This window comes from Schistocerca gregaria, chromosome 2, assembly GCF_023897955.1.
Source record: "Schistocerca gregaria isolate iqSchGreg1 chromosome 2, iqSchGreg1.2, whole genome shotgun sequence".
In the NCBI taxonomy this organism is placed as follows: Eukaryota; Metazoa; Arthropoda; class Insecta; order Orthoptera; family Acrididae; genus Schistocerca; species Schistocerca gregaria.
The window spans coordinates 713,514,591-713,539,858 of NC_064921.1; the positions used below are offsets into that span (position 1 = coordinate 713,514,591).

General features: G+C 38.8%; 1 protein-coding gene across 4 annotated transcripts in view; it reads left to right on the forward strand.

The window, feature by feature from the left end:
* Positions 1-25,268, forward strand: part of LOC126334835 (sialin-like) — a 400,692-nt gene that overhangs the window by 348,462 nt on the left and 26,962 nt on the right. For 3 of the 4 annotated variants that reach the window (XM_049997494.1, XM_049997495.1, XM_049997498.1), the window contains 3 exons: positions 66-302; positions 20,683-20,767; positions 21,041-21,261. In XM_049997494.1, the coding sequence (XP_049853451.1) occupies positions 66-302; positions 20,683-20,767; positions 21,041-21,261 (543 nt within the window). The remainder of the gene's footprint in view (positions 1-65; positions 303-20,682; positions 20,768-21,040; positions 21,262-25,268) is intronic. The other variant, XM_049997496.1, reaches the window with a different exon arrangement.

A 25,268-nucleotide genomic window follows, 5' to 3' on the forward strand; every position in this document is an offset into this window, starting at 1 on the left:
CCAGTCTCATCTTGTTATTGTCTCACAAAACATTTAATTAACTGAGAATGATGTAACATTCACAGGATGAAGGTGAGTTTGATTGGGATCTGCGAACACAGTCAGCAATCTTAGGATCATTCTACTGGTGCTACATCCTCTCACAAGTGGTGGGTGGTGTGCTGACACAACACTTTGGCACAAAGACGGTATTTGGAATGTCACAGCTTACAACTGCTGTCTGCTCACTGCTCATACCAGCAGCTGCATCTGTACACTACTCGCTGATAATTGTGCTGAGATCTATACAGGGCATTGCATCGGTAAGTTTAAACATTCCTTCCTCAGTTACCTTTCTTCCTTTGTTGTTGTTATGTTTTTGGAGAGGTATGTTTTGATTTGAGTATTCATAATGAGTGTATTTTGCAGGCTGCTGCAGGTGAACTGAGATAATGTCATATGATATACTTCAGATTTCATAGAATCACTTCCCTCAAGTGAAAATGTGATCTTTGTTGTACTGTATTTTACAGGTCTACTTGTGTCAACAACATCTCTTCAGCTTTTGCCCTTCAGCTACATTGATATGCAGGTTGATATTGTGATATCTAACACAGCTATTTTACTTCTGAGGAAGAAAAGATTTGAAATTATCAACCAAAACAGAATCTCATAATCATTATTATAATTATTATTATTACACTTGTGTAAAAACTAAAACCTGCATGACATTAGTGGGAAGAGTATTGTGCTAAACTAGAGGTAGCCTGTTAGACTGTCTGATTAATTTGTTTAAGAACATTACCACAAGAACACTTTCATTCATTCTTTCTGTTCTTTTATATTTTGTTGATTAAAATTTTATTTGGTCGTATATTTCAAAATCAAAATAAAAGCATAATATATGAAGATGTGCTGAAAAGTATTGCCTCTGAATTTTTATGTGAAAACCCTCAAAGCTTTTTAAATAAAACAAATGTTATTAATATTCTACATCTTTATTCTTCATCTCTATATATTTGGAGCCCTCTGTTGTTAGAGTGCTCCAAATCATAGAGTGTAACGTGGCAGTGTGTAACATAACTATGTCGGTGCTTGGGAAACAGGAGGACAATGGCAGATCAAACATGAGAGCTGCAACAATCTGACACATTGGGTTCACTGTCATCCTCAACACAGTCCCAACTTGGCCCCAACCAATTTTCATCCTTTTCCAAAAGTTAAGGAACACCGACGAGGACTTCAGTTTGATAGTGATGAAGCAGTGCAAGCAGAGGTGAGGTTGCGGCTCTGTCAACAAAGTCAGACATTCTACAGTGATGGTATCAACAAACTGATCTTTTGTTGGGACTAATGTATTCATTGCCAGGGCGACTATGTTGAGAAATAAGTATGTACACGTGAAAAATTAAAGCTGTAAAGTGTTAATAATGTCTCTTTTATTTAAAAAGCTTTAAGGGTTTCATACAAAAAGTTTGGAGGCCTTACTTCTCAGCATGCTCTTGAAATACTGTGAGTTCAGTGGGTTTAAGATATATAATAGTGCAACAGTACCAGTCAGCTATAGATTGAATAAAGCAGTAGGTGGCATATAACAACAGGTAATCAGATTTGTGCTGTTATAGATTTCTGCCATCCCTGGCCAGAATTAAGTCATCAGTCAACTTGAGTGTTACTGGTAATTGAGATTTTGAAACTAGAAGAATTAGTGATTTTGTTAGTCCTAATTAATTTTGTTAGTCCTAATTCTCGAGTGTAATAGTCACTCAATTTAGATCAACATAGTTTTCAAAAAAATGTTGAATTTTCATTTGGCTTACATTAGTTTGCAATAATTATTCATTTGATCAATCATTCTTCTTGTAATATGTAATATTTCTGGATCTTCCTTCCTTTATCTCTAAATCATATTGTAACTTTTTAATTATTTTATTTTTATTATGCTAAGTTATTTAATTATCATACATTAATACTCATAATAATCAAACAGACCTTCAGTTCTTTCTCTTCTATGTCATGTTCTGCTGTCTGATTCTTTACACATGAAGGCTGTGCTTCTATTTCTCTCTATCATTTACTAATTATGACTTCAATTTTGCCTTTTAATCCAGTAAATATTAGTCAGTCTTCTCTGAACTCAAAGACATTTCTGATCACATCAAACATGTGGATGATCGTATTGTTACCAAAACAGTTTCAAAAAATATGCATCTGCATATGATTCTTTCAAGAATTGCTAGGATGCTTATGTACTGTGTTTTGTGCATACACATTGGTGCCAGTTATTACAATAATTATTCTCAGATATTTCATAATTAACTCTCTCTGTTGAAACTGAGGCATTCAGTAGATTGACAATCACATCTCCTATATATTGCTTAGAGTGGTGAGTGGTGATTGGTGATTAAAGTAGTTTTATAGTAGGTGATGTTATTACAAAAAAAACTGTATTAGTTTTGCAAGCATGTTTTATGATTTATTTTCTGTTCTGAGCTGTTTTTGTCTGAGGCACTTATGTAAATCACCGTCAGTAATAAATACTGTACTTAATTTGAATGAATAAGCATTTTGATAGGTTTCTCAGGCAATTTAATGAGTTTTCTTACAGTGAATGGAATTAGCAAGCAAGCAAGCACGCACGCACGCACACACACACACACACACACACACACACACACACACAGAGAGAGAGAGAGAGAGAGAGAGAGAGAGAGAGAGAGAGAGAGAGAGAGCTACATTTTCCTGGCACTGTGGAGGAGCAGTTGTTTCAGTTGGAGCCAGTGGAATGACATGGAAAGTTAGGGAAGAAAACAGTAGAAGGGAAACTCAAGGACTGCGAAGAAGGAGCAGCGGTGAAGGGGGTAGAAATATCACATTAAAGAAAGCTCGCTCAAGTACAGTCAAAGGTAATTACATGTTGTTCACAGAGATGCAGAGCAGCTGTGGGCGGGTTGTTACAGGGAAGGGAACAGAAGAGACTGCAAAGAGAATTGTGCAAACGAGAAACCAAAGAGACAGGGACTTAACTCAAGTAAGGGTTAAGACAAGTAGTAACTTTAGGTAGGGGGGGGGGGGGGGGGGGAGGGTCAGGAAGAGGAAACAAGATCAGTGCCAGGATGTAGTTAGTTGTATGTTACAGACTGGTAGTAGTAACTGAGGTTAAAAGGACTATGAGACACAAAGATCCCATGAAGGGGCAGTTCCCATGTTCCCAGTGACTTAATTCAAGTAAGGTAGTGAGGGAACAGAGGATCAAGATGTCAAGGGTTGTGAAACAGCCATAGAAGTAAACCACCTTTTGCTGAGCAGTGTGTTCTGCTATTTTGTGCTCAAACTTGTGCCTGATCACAGTTTCACATTGGCTGTTAATATGAGAGGCAGTTAGTTGGTAGTTGCGGTACCCCAGTAACTTATCATAAAAGTCATTTCTGTATGGAGGTATTCACTTGGTGAATAAGCTTGTAGCATTTTTCTGTAAGTTTAATAAGCACTACAGAAACTTTAGTCATCTACAATATGTTCTCCTTCACTATTTACAACTGTCTGACAACACTGGGCTAACTTTTCAATTCTGCATCTGTAGAAATCATGTCGATTGAGGCAAACAACTTGTTGAGCCATGTTTGAAGCACATTTTCATCTAGAAAGGAAGTTCCTTGAAGGTTGCTGGAAGAGGTGAAAATTGAAGGCTCCAAGATCAGGTGAATTATGTGGGTGCAGAACTTCCCAACCCAACCCTGTGTAGTGTCTTTTGTGAATCTAGCAGAATGCAGGCAGGCATTATCGTGGAGTAGTCCTTGGCAGAGGTATGTAACATTTAGTGAAATTTTGTCTTCACAGTTCCTCTGAGAGCATTATGTGAGGGGTTGTAGTGTATTTGTAGATCTTCACTTAAACCTCTGTGAACAGAATTATTAAGCAGTAAAGACAAAAAATTACAAATGCTATATCTGTGTTGCTTCAGGATTACAATAAACCTTTTTTGATAAAAGTATTTCGTAAGTATCCTTTTGCAGGATAGTTGGCATATAGCTAAAAGCATCTGTCAATTCAGATTTTCCCCCATTTCTTTGGTGCTCTACTGTGGTTCGAAAGATACTGAAGCCTTTCATGGTACCACTCCTTGTATATGCTCAATAAATCCTGTTAGTCCTATTTGGTATGGGTCTAATATATTTCAGCATTATTCTAAGATTGGACACACAGATGTCTTGTAAGCAGTCTCCTCTGTAAACTGATTGGTTCATTGACAAGATCTGTGAAAATGCAAAGTCTGCCATGTGCTTTACCCTGACTGAGTCAATGTGATCATTACATTTTATACCCATACAGCCACATTTGAATACACTGTTGTTAATGTAAATGTTGGTGTGGCTTTGAGTCAAATATCTGCCATATGTAAAGAAATTCTGCAACCACCTTATTGAGTGATCCTTGACTTCTTAGGATGGCACGTGAGAAAAGTGTCATTTGGGTTCTTAATGACCAGTGTTTTGGAAATCCATGCAATCTCACATGGAAGAAGTAATTCTGTTCAAGATACATCATTAAGTTTGAACTCAGAATATGTTCTTATATTTTACAGCTGCTGGACATCAATGAAATTAGGTAGTAGTTTTGTTGATCTCTTCTGCTATCCATTTTGAAATCTGTTTTCACTTGTGCTTCCTTCTAACCATTGGGCACACATTTTTGTTCAAGAGTTTAATTGTGTATTATGATTGAAACAGAAGCTATCTCTGTTACCAATTCAGTATAGAATCTGACAGGGATTTCATCAGGGCCTGGAGTTTTGTTAAATTTTACTGAGTTCAACTCTTCTCAGTCAACTGGCACTAGTATCTGTAGTACTCTGCATTCATCTTTGCAGTTGTATAAGAACTGAACAGGGTGATACTTCTGTCCTTTTCCTATCCATGAGCATCAGGACACTAACTTTAGTGTTATTGACAGCCTTTACATATAACAAGAATTTCTTTGGTTCTTGTTAGAAATTTTAGATAAGGTTCTGCTAAAGATGATCATTAAAGGCTTTGTGCATTGGCAAACATATTTCTTTAGAATCTTTCCATCTACAGCCCTATAGCTTGTTTACACACATTATGCAGTAGTCATTGTTTCATTAGAAATGACTGTACTCCATGGAGAGTCTGTTCCAAAATTAACTGTTGTGTACTCCATATGCCTAAAGGATAGCTGTGACAATGGACAGTGCCGTTACCACCTTAGCACAAGATGCAAGAGTTTACTGTCAGCATGGCTTGAAAGCCACAGTTGCCAGCAATAGCAAGGCATTGCCATAGAAACATAAACAAAATGCTCATGGTAGGCATGCAAAAGTAGCAACACCAAACACAATGAAACAGTCACAGGTGTTCTCTCACCACATGGACTACAAGTATCGTGCCTAGTCAACTACACAGTTACTAGATACCAAGATTAAATTAGTAAAGAAACCATCCTGGTACTTGTCTTGTTTTAGGGACACCACAGACAGAACCATTATTTATATGCATTTGATGACACTGCCACACACTTTGCTTATTCTCTACAAACTATGGCAATCAAATCTCACTCTGCCTGAGAAATGGCACTGCAAACAGCTTCTCTCAAAAATAAACCATTCAACTCTATACAGTGCAGTCATAAGGTCCTATGATAAGACAGTAACAAATCTAAAATTAAAGACTGCATGTGTTAATTGTTTATTTATTCATATTTTGAGCATAACATTGCTTTGACTTTTCAATCCCTTCATGGTGCCAGAGTAATTTTCTTTGGTAATTTGGTTAAGTATGTTCTCAGCCTCCTGTATCTCCACAGTATAATTGAATCTTGACGAAAATTTCATTTAAATTTTCAGTTTTGTGAAGAGGAAATTTTTAATTGATTTATATATTTCCTGGAAGGCTGGTGTCTGTCCTAAGCTGCACTTGCTGTTGAACAGTTCATAGCCAGAAAAGAATATTTTGTCAGTCTGTTGGCAATCAGTTTATTGGTAGTATCAAGATGGTTGGTGGTGTCAAGTACTGTGATACCTACTGCCGGCCGCATACATTGTATCAGAAAATTACCTAAAAACGTTACTCTTTCAAAGTGTTGGGCCCTCTGAAGGCAAGTGCCTTTAGTTACTGGCCAGCATTAACAGTCATCAATCAGTACCCACAAGGAACCATAATAAACAATGTTGCCATCCTTAAAGTGAATGCTGGTCAGCTATGCATCAGTATTGAGCCCATGTTACCCCAGGTTCTTAGCCAGCCCCATATAACATACGATAGCTGTAAAAGAACATTCATGATTGTTAAATTTCACTCCTGTCATTTAATGAATCACACCTATTAGCTATAGAGTAGATTTCTGTTCTCAGCACGCATCTGTTATCCACATGCATGAAATTAGTAGTCCACAACCAAATTTTGGTGTAAATTTCAAACAGCCTTCTCATAATCTTTGTTGTGGCTCAAAAAGTATCGCACATACTAACAAATTCTGCAGTGTATGTGACCCAATTACACAAAAAACAACCTTAACTTACAAGTCACAACAGTATAAACAGTTATACGAGGTCTGTAAAAAAATTCCAGAATTTTGTCCACATAATTTTTCTATTCTTATCTTTCACTTATTGTGCATGGTTTCCTTCGAAATACTCTCCTGCACAATTGATACACCACACCCAAAACAGTTTCCACTTCCAGAAGCTGCAAACCTCTTGCTGGATTGTGCGAAGCGCCTTCTGTGAATTTTTTTTATCACATTGATCATTGCAAATCTTTATCCTTTCAATGGATTTTTCAACATTGGAAATAAAAAATTAAAAGAAAGCTCAAAGGGGCCTGGTCTGGAGAGTACAGAGGATGAGGCAGCACAGTGATTTCATTTTCTGTGCGATAGTCTCGAACGAACAGGAATGAATGTGTGGGGGCATTACCATGATTCAAGAGCCATGAGTTTCCACATTTCAGGCTGCTTCTTTCTCACATTTTCTCGCAGGCATCCCAACACTTCCCGATAGTACCACCAATTAACTGTTTGTCCCTGCACAAATTCATGATGAATTAATCCTTCAAAGTCAGAGAAAACTATCAGCATGGCTTTTTGGTCTTGAAGAACCTTTCCCAACCCATTGTGAAGATTGAACCTTGGTGTCAACATCATAACAGTAGACCTATGCCTCATCACCAATAATTATAATTCTCATAAGGAACATCTTGTTCTCATTTGTGCGATCCAAAAGCTCTTCGCAGATTGAGGTGAAGATCTTTCTGGTCTTGACTCATGAGCTGTGGGATGAACTTGGCAGCAACATGATGCGTTCTAAGATGCTGTATCAAGGTTTTATGACAAGGTCCAACTGAAATGTTACATTCTTCTGCAATCTCTTGAACAGTCAGTCTTTGATTGGCACGCATAATTTCATTGATGGTGATGTTCCTCACTTGAGCATCGTTCGTAGATGTTGAAGGGCATCATGAACAACACTCATCTTTAACTTCCATCCGGCCATTTTTAAACAGTGTGAACCATTCATAACTCATCACCATAGGCTTCATGCATCATTTGGTATGTCTCTGTAAAGGTTTTATTGTGTTTCATGCAAAATTTAATGGAGACGTTTTGGTCCTCTAACTCTGGGGTCTTGAAGTTCCCAAACTTTGTGACACAACATTCTACTCAATACAGCATTGAACAATAACTAACAGATATAAAACAATGAAACTTCTGGCAATTTGACATTGAACACAGGTTTTTGCAGGGATGCCAACTGCATTTCACTCCAACACACAGTTTGTGTGAAATTACGAATGTTCTGGAATGTTTTGAACAGATCTCATATGCTCTGCCTTTGCTTCCAAGTAGTAAACCAAAGATATCATACCAAATAAATAAATAAATAAAAATTAAACCGTATAATCAGTACAGAGGTGACAAATCTGGAGAATAAGGTAGAGAGTGCATTACTGAGATCTGCATTTCAGCAAGGAACTGGTGGTTTATTGCTACTAAATGAACTGAGGTGATATTGTACACCAGGTGAAAATGTCTGGGTGAACTAGTGAGTATTTTAACACATCCTGGTAGGATCCATAATTAGAATTTTCTAATTTGTGAATGATCACACTGTTACAAGAAAACATGATAAGTTTCATTTTCACTCTCGGTTTTTCAAAGCACATTTTTATTTAGTCCTGGGCTTGTTTCACTTACCAATTTCAAACTGTGGTATTTTGTTCAAGAAATGCATGAAATTCCACTTGCTGTCACATAATGATGTTATCTGAATGTTGTTGTTGAAGTCAAGAATATGCAACAAACTTTGACAAGACTGTACTAGATCGTCCATTTGCTCGCATGTTACATCATTCAAGGCAAACCTTGAACATAGGTTCCACTACTTTTCTTATTTGTATCTTACATCATACAAGAAATCACTTTCTGATCCTCTTTAATCAGCTTAGAGGCAGCAATGATACTTTCATCAATTCATCACCAAGCAACCACTATATATATATATATATATATATATATATATATATATATCACACACACACACACACACACTAACCATCAGATTATATTTTCATGTCAAAACCACAGTCAAATCCAAATGTGCAGGCAGGGTCATCAGTGAAGCAACACACTTAGAACTGAAAGCTGGTTTGTTACTGGCACCAGTGTACAGCCAGAACAGAACTAATCTCCTGGAAGGAGATCACAGCTATTAATGTGAATGTTTAATATTCCAGAATGTTACTATTTATACATGATAGGGAATATTCCAGAATATGTGAACATTATAAACATAAGTCAGAAACCTCCCAGAAACAGTAAATATTAAATAAAAATTTCTAGTGATCAGGATTGAACTGGCAACCCGAAGTGTGCCAGCCAGTGATCTGAAGCCTGCACTAAAATGAATGTGCCACACCTCAGGGCATGTCAGAAGTTCTCACTGGAGCTGATTACAGCATCATGGATCTGTATCTTGTCAGTGGTCCTCTGTATGGCAGCACAAGGAAGTCCTCATCTTCTGGTCATGTTGTCACATCCTCTTCACTATGATGGGCATCACAGATTGCAGTTTCCATCTAAGCTTCATGTTTGTTGAGTGGATCTTCAGTTTCCTTGAACCCCCCATCATTAACTTGCACCTCTGGACTGTAGAAGGGCTTCGTTGGGGAGACATAAATGATCTCTCTTTTTGATGAAGGGTGATAATCCTTGACTTTTTGTACGATGTCTGACAGATGACAAAGCATGTAATATGGCTCAACAAAAGAACTTAAGTAACTCTTCTGACTGTCTCATTTTCTGCAAAGGCATAAAAATCCATACCAAGTCTCATGACCTGTATCTCACTGGTCAGTGGTTGACATTACAGTGCTCTCACTTTTCCTGGTGTCCAGGGCCCATAAGTGAGCTAGCTTCCTTGCTTTCTTGGTCCTGGTGAAGAAGTGTTTCAGTAGTCTTAATGAATATGATCCAGATGAAAATGGAACAGTTTATCCATTGTCATTCTGGCCTCACATCTGTGAAGCAGAAAGAATTGTATAAAGCCTGTAATGTCTTGCTTTGCTGTATTGGTTATGAATCTTAAAATGGGCGGTATTGTATCCCAACCTCTCTGTTCAATGTCAACGCAAGCCATGAGCATATCTGCAAATCTCCCATTAAAGCATTCTGTGAGGCTATTCATCTGTGGATGGTAGTCAGTTGTCATCCTATAAATGATGTCACATTGTTAAATTATCTCAAGTTAGTCAACTTGGGGATAATCCCAAAGAGGTTGATTCCAATTTAGTGGAATGGTGCCATTGCTGGTGGAATTCATATCGGATGCCATGAATGTAATTGTAGCAAATGCTTTCATCATTGGCATTCCTTGTAGTAGCTCATATAGTGTATAACACATTGACAGAGATATGGCCAATGTTACCTGCATCTGACTCAGTCTAGAGTCTTCATGAATCCCAAGTGACTAGATGTTGGAGCATTGTGGAAATACTTCAGGATTTCTGGCAACAGATGAATTGGGATATGAGCAACCATTTCAGCTCCAGCAGATCATAGTTCTCCTTATAAAATGTTCTCTTTATAATCTGGAATACTTTGGAGCTCTTCTTTGATTGGTTCTTCATTCTGCCAGGCTTCTCTTGTTTTCAGCATTGCAGGATCTCCCCTCTGCTCAGCAGCAGTGTCACATAATGTAGTCATGACAAAGATTTCATTCACACTGATGTGTTCTGCCAAATGTTTTCTTGAAGGGTAGTCAGGGTCCTTCTGTTCGACTCCTTTTTTTTTATTCCATTGTGACATTGCACTCCTGAAGCCTCAGCACCCATCTCGCCAGTTGGCCTGAGGGATCTTTCACGCTGGTCAGCCAGCAAAGAGAATGGTTATCCATCACAGTGAGGAAAATAAATATGACCGTAACTTGTTGACACCCCGAACAACTGCATGGCACTCTTTCTTTATTGTAGGGTAGCTCTTCCCAGAGTTGGAAAGTACGCGGGAAGCATAAGGTATCACCTTTTCAGCACCTTTCTAAATTTGCACTAGAACTGCACCTATTCCAAAATTACTAGCATGAATGTGATATTCTGTCTCAGCATTCTCATCAAACGGTACTAGAATTGGATAATATGTTGGTGCATCCTTAAGGGGAAAGAAATATCTTTCTTACAACTCAGTATAGCAATATTTGGCGTCTTCTTGGCGGTAATTCTTGCAAGGGATGTTGTTTGGTACAAAAGTCCTTTGTCAATATCTGCTAGTACAAGCATATTTCAAGGAAACCTCTCAAATCATCAATGTGCTGAAGAGTCACAAAAAACTGTGACTGCTCTTATTTTCTCACGATCTGGATGAACTTCATTGCCATTCACTAGGTGGCCCAAGTTTTTTCTCCTTAGGCAGCGAATAGTCACTTTTTTCAGATTCAGCAGAGGTCTGCAGGCTGAATGCATTCCAGCACAGTTGTCAGTCGTCTAAGATGTTCTTCAAATGTTTTCAAGAACAGAAAACAATCTCGTCAACCAGATAACAAAGACACTTCCCATCCAGTGAAGACATGGGTGGGCACCTGGCAGCTCGCAGGCTGGACCTGGCCTGCAATTGATTCCAGTCTAACCCACAAAAGAAATTCAGAAATAATTAAAGAATGTTCATGATGCACAAATAAATGTAAACACCTGAAAATATGTTGAATATAAAATGAATGTATTCCCAAAAAAGAGTGTTTTGAGACTTAATTCATTGACGTGCATGTTGGGTTATCCTGTAAACATTGGCACATTAGAGGCAGCCCACAACTTAAGTAAGTACGCATAACTTTATTGTAATAGAGTCCATCAGGAGTTACGAAAACAGTCTTTTCCCAGTCAGCCTTGTGAACCTTGATTTGGCAGCAGCCTGTCAGCATGTCTATAGTTGAAAAATGCTTTGCTCCTTTCAAGCAGTTTAGGATGTCATCAGCGTGCAGCTATAGGTAGTTACTTTTCTTCATGATTTTATTCAGTTATTTGTATTCCACTCAGAAATGCCATGTGCCATCCTTCTTCACAAGAGCCGCCAGAGGGAGTCAAGGATTCTCTGATCATTCAGCGGTGTAATCTTTCATCATCTTCGTCACTTCCTCTTGCATTTTCCATCATTCAGCTTGTGCCACACTATACATGTCCTGGCTAATTGATGGGTGTCCCCAGTGTTGATACATGGGCTGGTTGTTCTGCCTTTACTGCCCTCCAGGTTTGGAAGCATCCAAAGCCTGACACAGAATGGCTATTACTTGCTGATGATGATCTCCTGTCAGGCCAGAGACTATTGGCAGTTTGATAACAGCTTTCTCCCATGTGTTGTCTGTAGTGGTAGCAGAACACAATTATTCTTCAGTGACACCAAGCTATCCTTTCTGGGATGGTTCAGTTGTCCCTATGCATGCATGAATGTACCTTTAGAGATCGGCTGTGCCTGCTCATGACAGTTAGTGATACAGTGTTCTCCTTACCATTCACAGTGTTTATGATCATCACTAGGATGTAGATTTCTTTTGAGAGTCCATTGTGAGAAGCTTTTTGCAATCATCAAAAGCTTCACACTTTAACTGTGTGACAACTGGAACCCATCTCAGACATTGTTGGGATAACATCATCTTCAGTGGTAAACAATTGCAATATTTATTATGTGTACTTACTGGAATAGCTTCATTAGTCTGGAGTTCTTATCTTTCACAGTCTATGGCTGCTTGTGATGCCTGTGAGAAGTTCAATCCAAAAAGATCGTGACTGAATTCTGTTCAAACAAAAAATTTGAACGGTTGTGTTCTATCATTCATAGTTATTCTTACAATACATGTTCCTATTGGCGGGAAATGTTTCCCATTTGTGATCATCTGCACAATCACTTTCATAACACAGAACATAGTCTCTGCCTGGACTGGTTGGCTGTCAGTGATGATATCAATGAGATTTCCTGGCATCTTGGTAAATGTTGTCCATGGAGGATTTTTATTTGTAGCAGCATCACCTCCATTGATGTTCACATTGCTTAGTTTTACTGAACCTGGCAGCTAGGTGAGTGGTTGGTACTTCTTTACAGTGATGCAGAACAGCTACAGTGTGTTGGGGAATGACTCTTCTAGTATAGGGGTATGTCGTGACATTTGATGTCATGCAATGTAATGGTTCTTGAACACTCGTTTTCTTTCTCTGTAATACTGTACACTGTGTTCAGTGCATTTACATGTCCTACGAATGTCTTATTTTATGGGGCATTTTACTTAGTGGAGGAGTTGGTTGTACCTGTGTTGGTTGGATGCTGGATTGTTGTTTGACAGTGGCACCATAAGTCCAGGTTGGCAGAGTTCACTCATCCTGGCATGTTTGGATGGCGCTGGAGATTAGTGCTAAATACCAATACTCCTTCAGTATTATCTATTACCTCCTGATGTATGGGTTACCATTCATGGCCGCTTGCTCTTGTGTACTCCAGCTGACAGTTCTGGCTGCCATAAAATGCTGTCTCTTCTCTTACAGTGTGGTGTAGAAGAGTGGTGAGGCCATGGTGGTCTTCCACCAACTGCCACAGGAGCCACATTTGAAAGTCGATCATACCTCTTTTATCAGATTTTTTTCTGTTGCATTTCCTCGGTGCACTGGCATAACTTGATAAATTCTGTAGTTGTGACATTGTTTACCAGAAGAGCTTGGTACCTTTATTCTGTGACAACTTTTATCAAATGTGAGATTTTGTCAGCTTTTGTCATATTCAGATTCACAATGTATGACTGTGTCATTTCACTATGATGGTGGGCTCTGTTCTTCAGTTGTTGTTCTGCTAAACGAACTTGTTGTTGATTGTCTCTAAATGTTTTCTTCAGTTCAGCCTGGCATTTGTCCCAGCTGTTGAGCTTCTGTTCATTGTTCTCGTACTGTTGCTGAGCTATGTCATCCAAGTAAAAGTATAATTTTGCCAAACACATCATATCGTCCCATCTGTTGTGTTTGGCATCTCAGTCAAATCCTTTCAACTATTTCATTGGGTTCTGATAAGTGTCTCTATAATGCACTAATAGATGTCTGATGTGCAGATGTTTTCCTGCTATTTTGCAATCCATGTGCCTCTAAAATACACAGATCTAAGGAACTGTGTACTGTTTGTATTCCAGTTCCTGTCTGTGTAGGTGATAGCTTTTATGTTGCCTAATTGGAACATCAGTGAGGTAGATGTTTTGAAATATCCATGTCTTCACCAAACAATGTCACGTGAAAACCATAATCAAGTCCAAATCCAAAGGCAGGGTTGTCACTGAAGTACAACAGTCAGAACCGAAAGCATGTACAGCCAGAACACAGAACGTAGACAGTGTATGCAGCCATTTATATGAACATCGATCATTGCAGAATGCTGCTGCATATTTATAAAAAACATAAGCTATTTTAAGAACCATCCAGAAATGATAAATACTAAATAACAAATGATTGCTGATGGTTGAGTTTGAAATTGTGATGCACAGCATGCCAGTCAGTGAAGCTAACCCTTACAGTACATGCACGTGCAACAGCTGGTGGCAGTATCAGTCTTCAGTATATTTCAACAACAGTGACAAGGAAAGAAGCAGTTTCCATCATATACCATGTTGATGACTGTTCTCCTACTGCACCACAGTCACCAAAATATGGTGAAAGAAGGGTTTGATTCAACATATTTTCTGATTTTTGCAGTTATTGTTGAAGCAGTATTAACAGACCAGACTCTCACATAAAGACCTTTACTAGTAAGACACTAGATAATGCATTTTGGATAATGTTTTTCACCCCTGTAGCCTTCCATGTGCATTTATCCATCACTGTAGTGATGTAATATTAAAGATAATTCCATGATGAAAAGAAACTCTTAGACAACATGCCTGTCCTGTATTTATAATCCCTGTAGCTTGAGCTATATTAATATGTTGCCAATAAATTTTTGTGCAAAGAATAAATTGCATGAAATCTATAATACAAGGAAAATCGTTGCACAATCATGGCAAACTATAGCATACTTCTACTAGGGCTGCATTTTTTTAAATCAAAATTTGAGGTAAAGTTTAATGTTCTTTTGTGTCAAACCAGATAATGTGATCCCATACTGACATCACATGGTCTTTTTTAGTCTCATGTTAATGATTAACATTATCCAAATGCTCTTTGTGGAGGCACACATTTAAACATGTAATATAGTTGCAAAACAAGAAAAGAGAGAAATCACTTATCCAAGATGGACCTCTGATAACAATTGAAACAGAGACATACTGTAATTAGTGGATATGGCTTGGCTAAAACAGAGGCTAAATTATATGACACAGAATGCTCAGTAATATAATTACACTGCTGGCCAATAAAATTGCGGTACACTGAAGGCAGTCTGCAACTAACATCAGATTATCATGAAGTGTACAGCTTGCTTGGACATGTGATTATCATGTACAGTCACATAACTTGGTAGCAGTATCATTGTGAACATTCTGTATAGTACAGTGAAAGATTATACAGTGGGTTTCTCATTTAGAAATCATTTTTGAATCTTGGTTGTTTGTTATGTTATTCCTCTTGGAAGAGGGAGAAACTTCTATCAGCAAGTGTTGAAACACAACAATGGCAGGACTGTGATTTATTGTAACTGCAGTTTGTTGTTCCGCAATGTTGCTGCTAAAAATGGTCGGGATTCCATGACTACTGTGCAAATATCGAATAATGGTGAGGAGGACCATATTCAGTGTCGTGCAGAATCTGAATGCCCTCATGCAGTTAGTGCTCAAGAAGTCAGACATAAGAGATGTGACAATTAAATAATGAGACTGGTACTACAGAACATTTTATGGATCAACAATCACATTACAAAGCTCATTACCTTTAATTTACTCTCCTTGCAATCCTTACAATGCTCCATGCAAATTTTCCATTTTTCAAAGCATTGCTGGAATTGCTTCTGTCAGCTTGTTGAAAACCTCTGTCACTTTTGCTTTCACCATTCCCACACTGTCAAACCTTGTCCCCTTATGTGCCGGTTTCACATTAGTAAATAAACAAAAGTCACAGAGGGCCATGTGGAGAAATACAGTGGGTGGTCCAACATAGTGATGCCGTATTTGGAAACATCGCCTTTACAGACAAGGTGGAATGGGCTGCACATTGTCTTGGTGAATTATCCAGGACTTGCTGTTCCACAAATTGGGTCTCTGTTTCTCACTCACCCCCAAAGGGGAGTCACAACCTTGGTTTAATAATGTTGATTGACCTTCTCACCTTTGGGGACTCACTGAATATTGATATTTTCACAGTTGCGCGCGCGCGCGCGCGCGCGCGCGCACACACACACACACACACACACACACACACACACACACACACACACACAGAGAGAGAGAGAGAGAGAGAGAGAGAGAGAGAGAGAGAGAGAGAGAGAGAATCATAACTTTGAAATTTGATTTGCTCTTTTTTTTACCATGGTGAAGTTGGATTCTCCCAGTGCATTGAATGCCACTTTGTATCAGGATTGTAAGCATAAAAAAAAGAAGATTGACTAAAAATTCTGGATCATTATCAATGTTGTTTAAAAAAGGCAGACAACATATTCGTTCTTGATTTCTTTTGTTCTGGAGTGAGAAGTTTTGGCACCATTTTTGTGCAAGCTTTGTGGATACTGCATGATTCATGCAAAATCTTACTAAACTTTCTGTTACTTCTTGAGATTGTAGCAAGAGCCCAATCACTCAGACAGTGATTTTTACAGGCCAATTTACCAATTTTCTCAATGTTACTAGCCATGTTTTATGTTGAGCATCGTCCAGGGTGAGGATCATCTTCAGTTGTTTCACATCCCTCCTCAATCTCTTTGAACCACTCAAAAAATATTCTCTTCTGTTCCACTTCCTTTAATGTGGTATGAACTCCTGCAGCAGATTTCCCCAGTTCCATGAAAAACTTGAGGTTAATTCATTGCTCCATTCAAACACTTTGTTTTTCCTGCCAAGATGCTAGCACAAAGACTTTAACGGATGATTGCTACAATACGACTGAGCAGTATGTAACCATGTCCATGAGCTCAGTATGGGGGAGGCACCAACCGACACAACATGTTCTAACTTGTTGTGGTGTGCTGGCTTTTATGCTTGTAACAGCACCATTCCAGTTATTTAATTGCCACACTTCATATTGTTTGCTTGGATGCCACAGCTTGTATCCTGAGTCAGCAAATTGACTTTTTATGCTACAAACAAGTATTTATATAAACCATTTGATGACATATGGAGTACTGTGTACTGATTATGATGCTGATTTTGGTTTGTGGGGCACCCAACAGCATGGTTGTCAGCACCTGTACAAATTCCCAATCTTTTCACTGTCCAGTCTCGCCATTTTCCCGAATGATGAGGACAACACCAACTCCCAGTCCCGGGGTGTAGAAAATCCTTGACCTGGCCAGGAATTGAACCCAGGACCCTGCGATCCAGAGACAGCAACACTAACCACTAGACCATAAGCAGCAAACTACCGTGTACTGTCAGCACAGAGACCATTGTTGTGGCTCCTCTTGGCACAACACCAGAGAAAAGAATTCAATGGTTTGCCAAAACAACACCACTGAGCACAATAGTGGCACAATCTTTTCATCTGGGTTCCAGATCTGCGTACAGCATTATGATGTTCTTACCCGAGTGTGGAAGCTAAAAGGAGGACATGATTGCATTTTTCATTTTCATATGGGTCCAACACCTAGTGTGATGGTATGGACAGCCGTTAGGTACACAACACAATCACTCTGATTTTTCATAGCTAGTAATTTCAGATGTATTAAGGTCAATGGCTGTGCTGTATCTTTGAAATCTCCATGATGCTACGTTTCAACACGATAAAACAAAATTCCATGTTACTCGTACTGTCTGGACCTATCTCAGAACAGACTGTCTAGTCTGGCCAGCAAGTTCTCCAGATCTCTCACCCATTCAAAGCCTTCAGTCACGTGTTTCCATTAGACTGGCACACCACCACTTACGAACCACTATGATTGATGCAGTCTAGCACAGAGTTGAAAAAGCAATGAATGGCATACCCATGTCTATCGTCCTCAATCAGTTTTGACTTGGAGCCCAGCCGCAGGATTAGAGCCATTGTTGCTGCCAGAGGTGGGAGCTCTGTTTGCTAAATTTCACTTCCTTCCCCAAAATGATACATAAATTTAATCAGTGACCCTCCCCAACTACTGTATGCACACAGCAAGTAAAATTTCAGTGTTTGCTCCTCTTCATTGTCAAGCAATTTTAGTGGCCAATTGTGAAGTGAATGGTCAGTTTAACAGGGACAGGGTTTTGGATGTAGCAGTGGAATGACTAAGATATGTATTCATAACTTCATTTCATGAAATAGATTCATTAGCTGTTGTCAAGTTCTTTGTTAGGTGATTGTGTTTCAAATCTTCTGTGTGTCAGCATAATTACTATGTATGTTGTATTTTGTGTGTCCATTGATGACGACAGATCAGTTGTGTTTTACTGAAAGATACTGAAAAGAATCTAACTTGCTTACGATGTCACCTCAGAAGACTTCTGTTCAGTCACATCATATGACATACACAGAAAGTTTGTGGCTCCTCTTCCGGTAGTGACACAGGTGTATTCAAACTTTGAACAAGCTTCCAAACTGGTGTGTCCTGGCTGGCAGTCTTGAATATAGCCACATATTCTTCCATGCACCATTTTGCAGCATTATGGGTGCTGGTAGATTGTTAGATAGATCAACCATTGCAAGCCCATGATACCTGAATAGTAAGTGGTTACAGTTTTATCACTTTCTATAATGAATTCTGAGCTCATTTTCTTCATTGTACTTTCTAACCCATAAAATCCCACACCTCCCTTTCTATAAGATTTATTGGGGATTAGGATTTGTTTTATTTGTGTGGAAGGTGGAAGAAGCCACTTTTAATGGTAAGAGAAAGACACAGTGTAACATGTATGAAGTTGAAGCACACTTGCACTGTTGCCAAATTAATACATCCAAATTTCCCATCTGTGTTATGTAAGTTCCCCAAGTGATAAGCTTAACTACTGGTCATTTACATTTGAAGCCTGTTTTACATGCCTTTGTGGTGTATGGGATAAAGCCTTCCATATTTGAAGGTACAGTGGTAAATTATAAGTGGTATGAATAAATGTTTTGTTTGTTAGAGGAGAAATGTTTTAAAAACTTAGCACTTTATGCAGTTCAATGAACTGGTCATGAAATTTACGTGTATCAAAGTGACATTATTATTTCTCAGTAGTATCAAATATGAAACTAATTCCCTAAAAATACTAGGAGTTATAAAAATTTAAATAAATGGACCCCATAGCCACAAATCCTCATGTAGCTTTACACCCCAGAATCACCCAAAATTGCGTTAAACTGTTATATAAAGTCTATTATGTAGTGTCTCTCAATCCCACCAGTGTTTGTCTCTCCTCTATTCATCCTATAAAAACAGTTATTATGACCCAGGTACTTGAATAACATTCAGGTTCATAATCAACATTGTTTATAATGTTAATAATGAGAAGATCCATATTCTGTTAATTTGTTACCAAGACCATTCCTCTATCCATACTAACAAAAATAATATGCTTCTTATCTTAACCATACTTGCTCCTATTTGCCTTGAGCATCAGTCACTTCCTCCACGAAGATTTTAACTTCAATAACTTGTATTTTTTCATATTACAAGCTTACATTGATGTGCTTGATAAATCTTTAGTTTCTGTTCTACATAGTTTGCAGCTTAGTCATTAGAGATACAGTGTTTATTAAATCTTTTCCTTAAATGTTGCAACCGTTAGCTACAAACAGTATTCAAGTACAGAAAAACTGATAAATAGGTTGCTTATAGTAGCTCAGTCGCAACTAATGTACTGCAGGACTCCTCCATATCCATGTTTCAGATGCCCAAGTTTGTAAATATGGATTTAGGAATTAAGCATACATACTGGCCTCACAAACCATTAGATCTTGACTTGAGTTTTTTGTTTGGTTACATGAAACATGGCAGTATCTTCCCCACCCACCAGTCATTCTTATCATCTCCACATCTCTCTCTCTCTCTCTCTCTCTCTCTCTCTCTCTCCCCCTCTCTCTCTCTCTCTCTCTCTCTCTCTCTCTCTCTCTCTCTCTCTCTCTCTCTCTCTCTGCCCCCCTCTCTCCCCCTCTCCCTTTCTCTCTCATCTTTTCCAACTATCTTCTCATTCCACTGTCTTTCCTGCTTCAAAACTGCATCAGTTTATGCCTCAACTACAAAATTTGCCTAAACTTCTAGATTTTTTTCAGCTCTATTTACTTATTTCTCTCCTACTTAAATCTCTCCCTTCTAGTGATGCACTTGTCTGTTGTCTGTGTGTACATTTTTCTCTTGAGTTTGAAATAAAAACTCTCATTACCTGTTACTAAAATAAAGATTCACATGCATGTGCTACTGAACAGTACCCAATTTGCTCATAAAGATTAGTAACTTAATTATTTTCTTGATGGGGAAAATTAAGTGTTTGTTGCACAATAATTTGATATTAAAGTAATGGATGATTCAGTTATTCAATCTTTCATTACTCATAGGCATTATACATATTCACTCACCTTTATAGAATCAAGAGGGGCTTGCAGAGATCTCTGAAAGAACATTGGCTGACACAAATCTGTCTGTCTGTAAAATTGGTCAGTTCTGCTATAAATCTAACTCATGAGCTGTCAACAGATGTACATCCAGAAATAAATTCTTTTGATTCAGCTGTGCTTTGCATATTTGTATTTTGTGCTGCAGCCTGATAGTAACAATAAAAAAAGAAAAACTGCTTAGAAGTAAAAATTGTTTCATCCAGTGACATCATTCAAATCAATATTGCTTCCATTGTGGTTGCTAAAAAATTCTCACACTTCCCAGAAAATCAGTATAAGTCATGATTTCCTAGAAAATTGTGAATTTCTTGAAAAAGAAAGAGGCATTCAGTTTGTGCTTTTGTGCCATATCAAATGATGCGTGCATTTGGTTTCAGATTTATGCTGTTTGACTCTTTGCCTTTACAGATTTTATTGCTTCTTAATTTCAGCTCAAATTTTATTTGACAGACTCAGTTATGATTTTTTCTGACATTATAATTATGTTTGGTGATCTCATTTTATGTTTTTGACGCACCCCCAGGGGCTAACATGGCCAGCTATGTATGCCATTGTAGGCCACTGGATACCTGCTGTTGAGAGGAGTCGCTTCATGTCTTCTTTCCAAGGTTATTATTTTAATATTACTCAATGGGACACATATAGGAGATCTATAGATGCTTGATAACATACTTACTTTGTCAGCTTTACATATTAAACACATACCATTGCAGTTAATATATTATCCCAGTAATAATATTGCTAACTTGATTAATATTTCATTGGTAAATTGTGAAATAAACTGAGAATTATATTTTTGAAAATAAATATAAAATTCATTTATGCTAAGTTATTTCCTTATAAGAGATAATAAATAATTTCAGATTTGTTATTATCACCAGGGTTCAGCTTTGGCATTGGATTAACATATCCCCTATGCGGATTCATCATTGCCCACTTTGGATGGAGAGCAGTGTTTTACACAACTGGAACTATTGGGGCTCTGTGGTGTATACTCTGGTGGCTGCTTGCTTTTGATACTCCTGCAAAGCATCCACGCATTACTTCCTCAGAAAAACGTTACATAGAGTCCAATGTTGGAAATACAGTTGTAGGTGACAAGGTGAGCATTGTGCAAATAATGAGTGTACAAATAATATACAATAATGTGCATCTGAGATAAATTTTAGAGACTGTTATGTAATCAAACAGATATAATTTATGAAAATACTTTTTAAATTTTTATAGTATATTTTATATGTTTTCTTATAGCGTGTGTTAAATTAATCAAAGGATTTATGTGAAGATATTATTGTTTTCAACTCAGACTGACATATAGTTCTTGCATTTGGCACCTTACCTTCTTTCTAAAATAGATCTTCAAGGTTTTCACCTTCCTGTAGAAAACAATGTTCCTTACAACTAAACCTCCATTCATACAGAAAAATATTTCTTAATATTTTCCCCCTTAAAAAATAACAACATAAGAATTTAAAGTGATCATAGACATGTAAGATGTAGATTAAATATATGGAAGTAGAAAGAAACAAACTCATTAAACAGAAAGGCAAAAATGTAGATTATGAAATTTAAGAGTAGAAAGAAGTACCAGACTGAATCGAGCAACTAGTTCATCATTTTAGCAAATGAAAATTTCGCAGGCATAGATGAAAGTGGCAACTATTTAACATGATAGCCACACAAACAGCAAAAGATGTAGTAGACGCACAAAAAAGAAAAAAAAGAAAATAGAGAGGGGCAGCAAAAGAATAGAAGATCTCAAATGAAATGAGGCAGTCATTAAAGAGCAGGTGAAAGATTCAAGCAAACAATAATAGATACAAGTTGAAAATATGCTGAACTGCTAAATTATAAATATTTACTATCTCCTTACCAGCAGATTCTTAGTGAGTCACTGTGAATCCAACATTTATTTACACCAACCACCTCATGTCTTGCAGCCATGAAACACCAAATTTCTTAGTGTCTGTTACCAAACCCACCATCTCCTTCCTAGTCATTTTGGCCAACCACATCCAGACCCATAATTATTTCTTCTTTGAAGCCAAGATTTACAAAAAATAAGGTGGAACTGTCATCAGTACCCACATGTTATCATCATGTGCAAACTTGTTTCTGGGTCATCTAGAGGAATACTTCCTATCCACTCAATGCCTGAAATTCCTTATCTAGTTTAGATTCATTGATGACGTCTTCTGTACTTCAGAACCTCAACATGTACTCCCAAATCTGATTCTCTAGATTTCTATCAGCTCATTGAGTTACCTTACTGGATGTTGATCTCAGGCTCTCAGATGGCATCACAAAAACCTCTGCCACTTCAAATATTCCAACAGCAAACAGTAGCTCCATTTCGAGAGGTGTCACCTATTCTTCATCAAAAAGTCTGTTTTATAAAGTCCTGCTAATTGTGGGTACATCTGAATTGGGAAGCAGGAGTTAGACAAACATGCAGGTAACCTTGCTACAGCATTTCCAGGCAGACAATAGCCTGCCCAGCTTCTCCAGAAATAGACTTTCTTTGCCATCCCTTCCTGTGACACCAGTGAAGCACTGTAAAGCAGTCTCTGACCAGTACTCCTGTTATCATTTAATGTCACTCAGCATAGAACAACACAATAAAGTCTTTCATCAGGTCTTGGCTACCTCATCTCATGCCATGAGGTAAGGGATATTGTACCTGAAATCTAATCCTCGTCATCCTGAGTTGTAGTTTTGTATACCCACCCACAACCTCCAACTGTAATCCAATCATATGCATTTCATGACCTATAAAATGCTGTGACGTGTAAAAGTAACCATATTATATAAGTCATCAGCTTTGCTGCGATTACTGAACAACATTCTTCATAGAGATGATAATTAACTAGTTATTTACTCCCTTGCATGACCCATACAGACGCATTGCTACAACACAATACAAATGTTGCAATAGTTGCTTTAGCACCCTTACCATGTGGATCTCTCTCCACCCTCTACTTCCAGCACCTGCTCCCATTAACTACATAGGTAAGGTCTGTGCTCTAACATGTAGTTAAATGTGTTGGTATCTCAAACAGAAAAACCATCCAAGCAGGAATTGAAAAGCCAAGTGGTACTGACCTCCCACCATGTGGTCCTCAGCCAGTTGGTGTCATTTGATGCAGATACAGATGGGCATGTGGCTGGCACACCACTGTACTGGGTGTTGTCAGCTTTCATGACTGAAGCCACTACTTCTCAGTCAAGGAGCTCCTCAACTGGCTTCACAAGGGCGAAGTGCATCCCACCTGCCAACAGCACTTGGCAGACCTGGACGATCAGCCATCTTAGTGCTAACTTTGGTGATCTGACAGGAAACTTCAGTTGATCATAACGCCACTCCATTACCCTCACTTTTCCTCTGTTGTCATTTTCCACACCACGCCTCCCTGTCTATATCTTGAACATACATTCATGTTTTATACTCCCCCCCCCCCCCCCCCCCCCCCCGTCCCCACATTCAGTTTTCTGAATTACCTATTCAGTACTCCTTTTGCTATTTCTACTGAGAGTCATTTGTCTCCTCCTCTATCAAGTCTCTCCTGTCCCTCCTTATCACATGAACATTACATCCTCTCAGCTACCACACTCAGCATAGACAGTCATTATGCATTTGCATTTCTATGTGCTTACTTGAGTGTGAGAGTGCATATTTAAGAAAAAGAGTAGTAGCACCTGATGGGAGTGGCGACTGGGTGGGGGTAAGGAGGAGGCTGAGGTTGGGAGGGGCAGGGATAGTATAGTGGGGACAGTGGACAGTGAAGTGCTGCAGGTTAAATGAAGGGCAGGGGAGAGGTGGAGGGAGGGGGAAGTAGCGGAAAAGGAGAGAAATAAAAAGACTGGGTGTGTTAGTGGAATGACAGCTGTGTAGTGCTGGAATGGGAACACGGAAGGGGCTGGATGGGTGAGGATAGTGACTAGCAAACATTGAAGCCAGGAGGGTTACGGGAATGTAGGATGTATTACAGGGAAAGTTCCCACCTGCGGAATTAATAAAAACTGGTGTTGGTAGGAAGGATCCATACAGCACAGGCTGTGAAGCAATCATTGAAATTAGATATTATGTTTAGCAGCATGTTCAGCAACAGGGTGGTCCACTTGTTTCTTGCCCACATTTTGTCGGTGGCCATTCATGTGGACAGACAGCTTGTTGATTGTCCTGCCTACATACAATGCAACACAGTGGTTGCAGCTTATCTTGTAGATCACCTGACTGGTTTCACAGGTAGCCCTGTCTTTGATGTGGTAGCTGACATTAGTGACTGGATTGGAGGGGGATGTGGTAGGAGGATGTATGGGACAGGTCTTGCATCTAAGTCTATTACAGGGGTATGAACCATGAGGTAAGGGATTGGGAGCAGGGTTTGTGTAAGGATGGAGGAGTATATTGTGTAGGTTCGGTGGATGGCAGAATACTACTGTGTGAAGGGTCGTGATAACTGGCAGGACATTTCTCATGTCAAGTCATAACGAGAGATAATCAGAACCCTGGAAGAGAATCTAATTCAGTTGCTCCAGTCCTGGATGGTACTGAGTTATGAGGGGAAAGCTCCTCTGTGGCTGGGTGATTTGACTTTGGTAGTTGGGAGACTGTAAAGATAAGGCACGGGAGATTTGTTTTTGTATGAAGTTAGGAGGATAATTATGGTAAGTGAAGGCTTCAGTGAGACCCTCGGTATATTTTGGGAGGGACTGCTCATCACTGCAGATGCGATGACTACAGGTGGCTAGGCTGTACAGAAGGGACTTCTTTTATAGAATTGGTGGCAGCTGTCGAAGTGAAGATATTGCTGATGGTTAGTAGGTTTAGTATGGATGGAGGTACTGATGTAGCCATTTTTGAGGTGGAGGTTAACATCTAAGAAGGTGGTTTGTTGGGTTGAGTAGGACCAGGTGAAGCAAATGGGGGAGAAGTTGTTGAGGTTCTGGAGGAATGTGGATAGGGTGTCCTCACTTTCAACCCAGATAGCAAAGATGTCATCAATGAATCTGAACCAGGTGAGGAGTTTAGGATTCTGGGTTTTTAGGAAGGATTCCTCTAGATGGACCATGAATAGGTTGACATAGGATGGTGTCATTTGGGTGCCC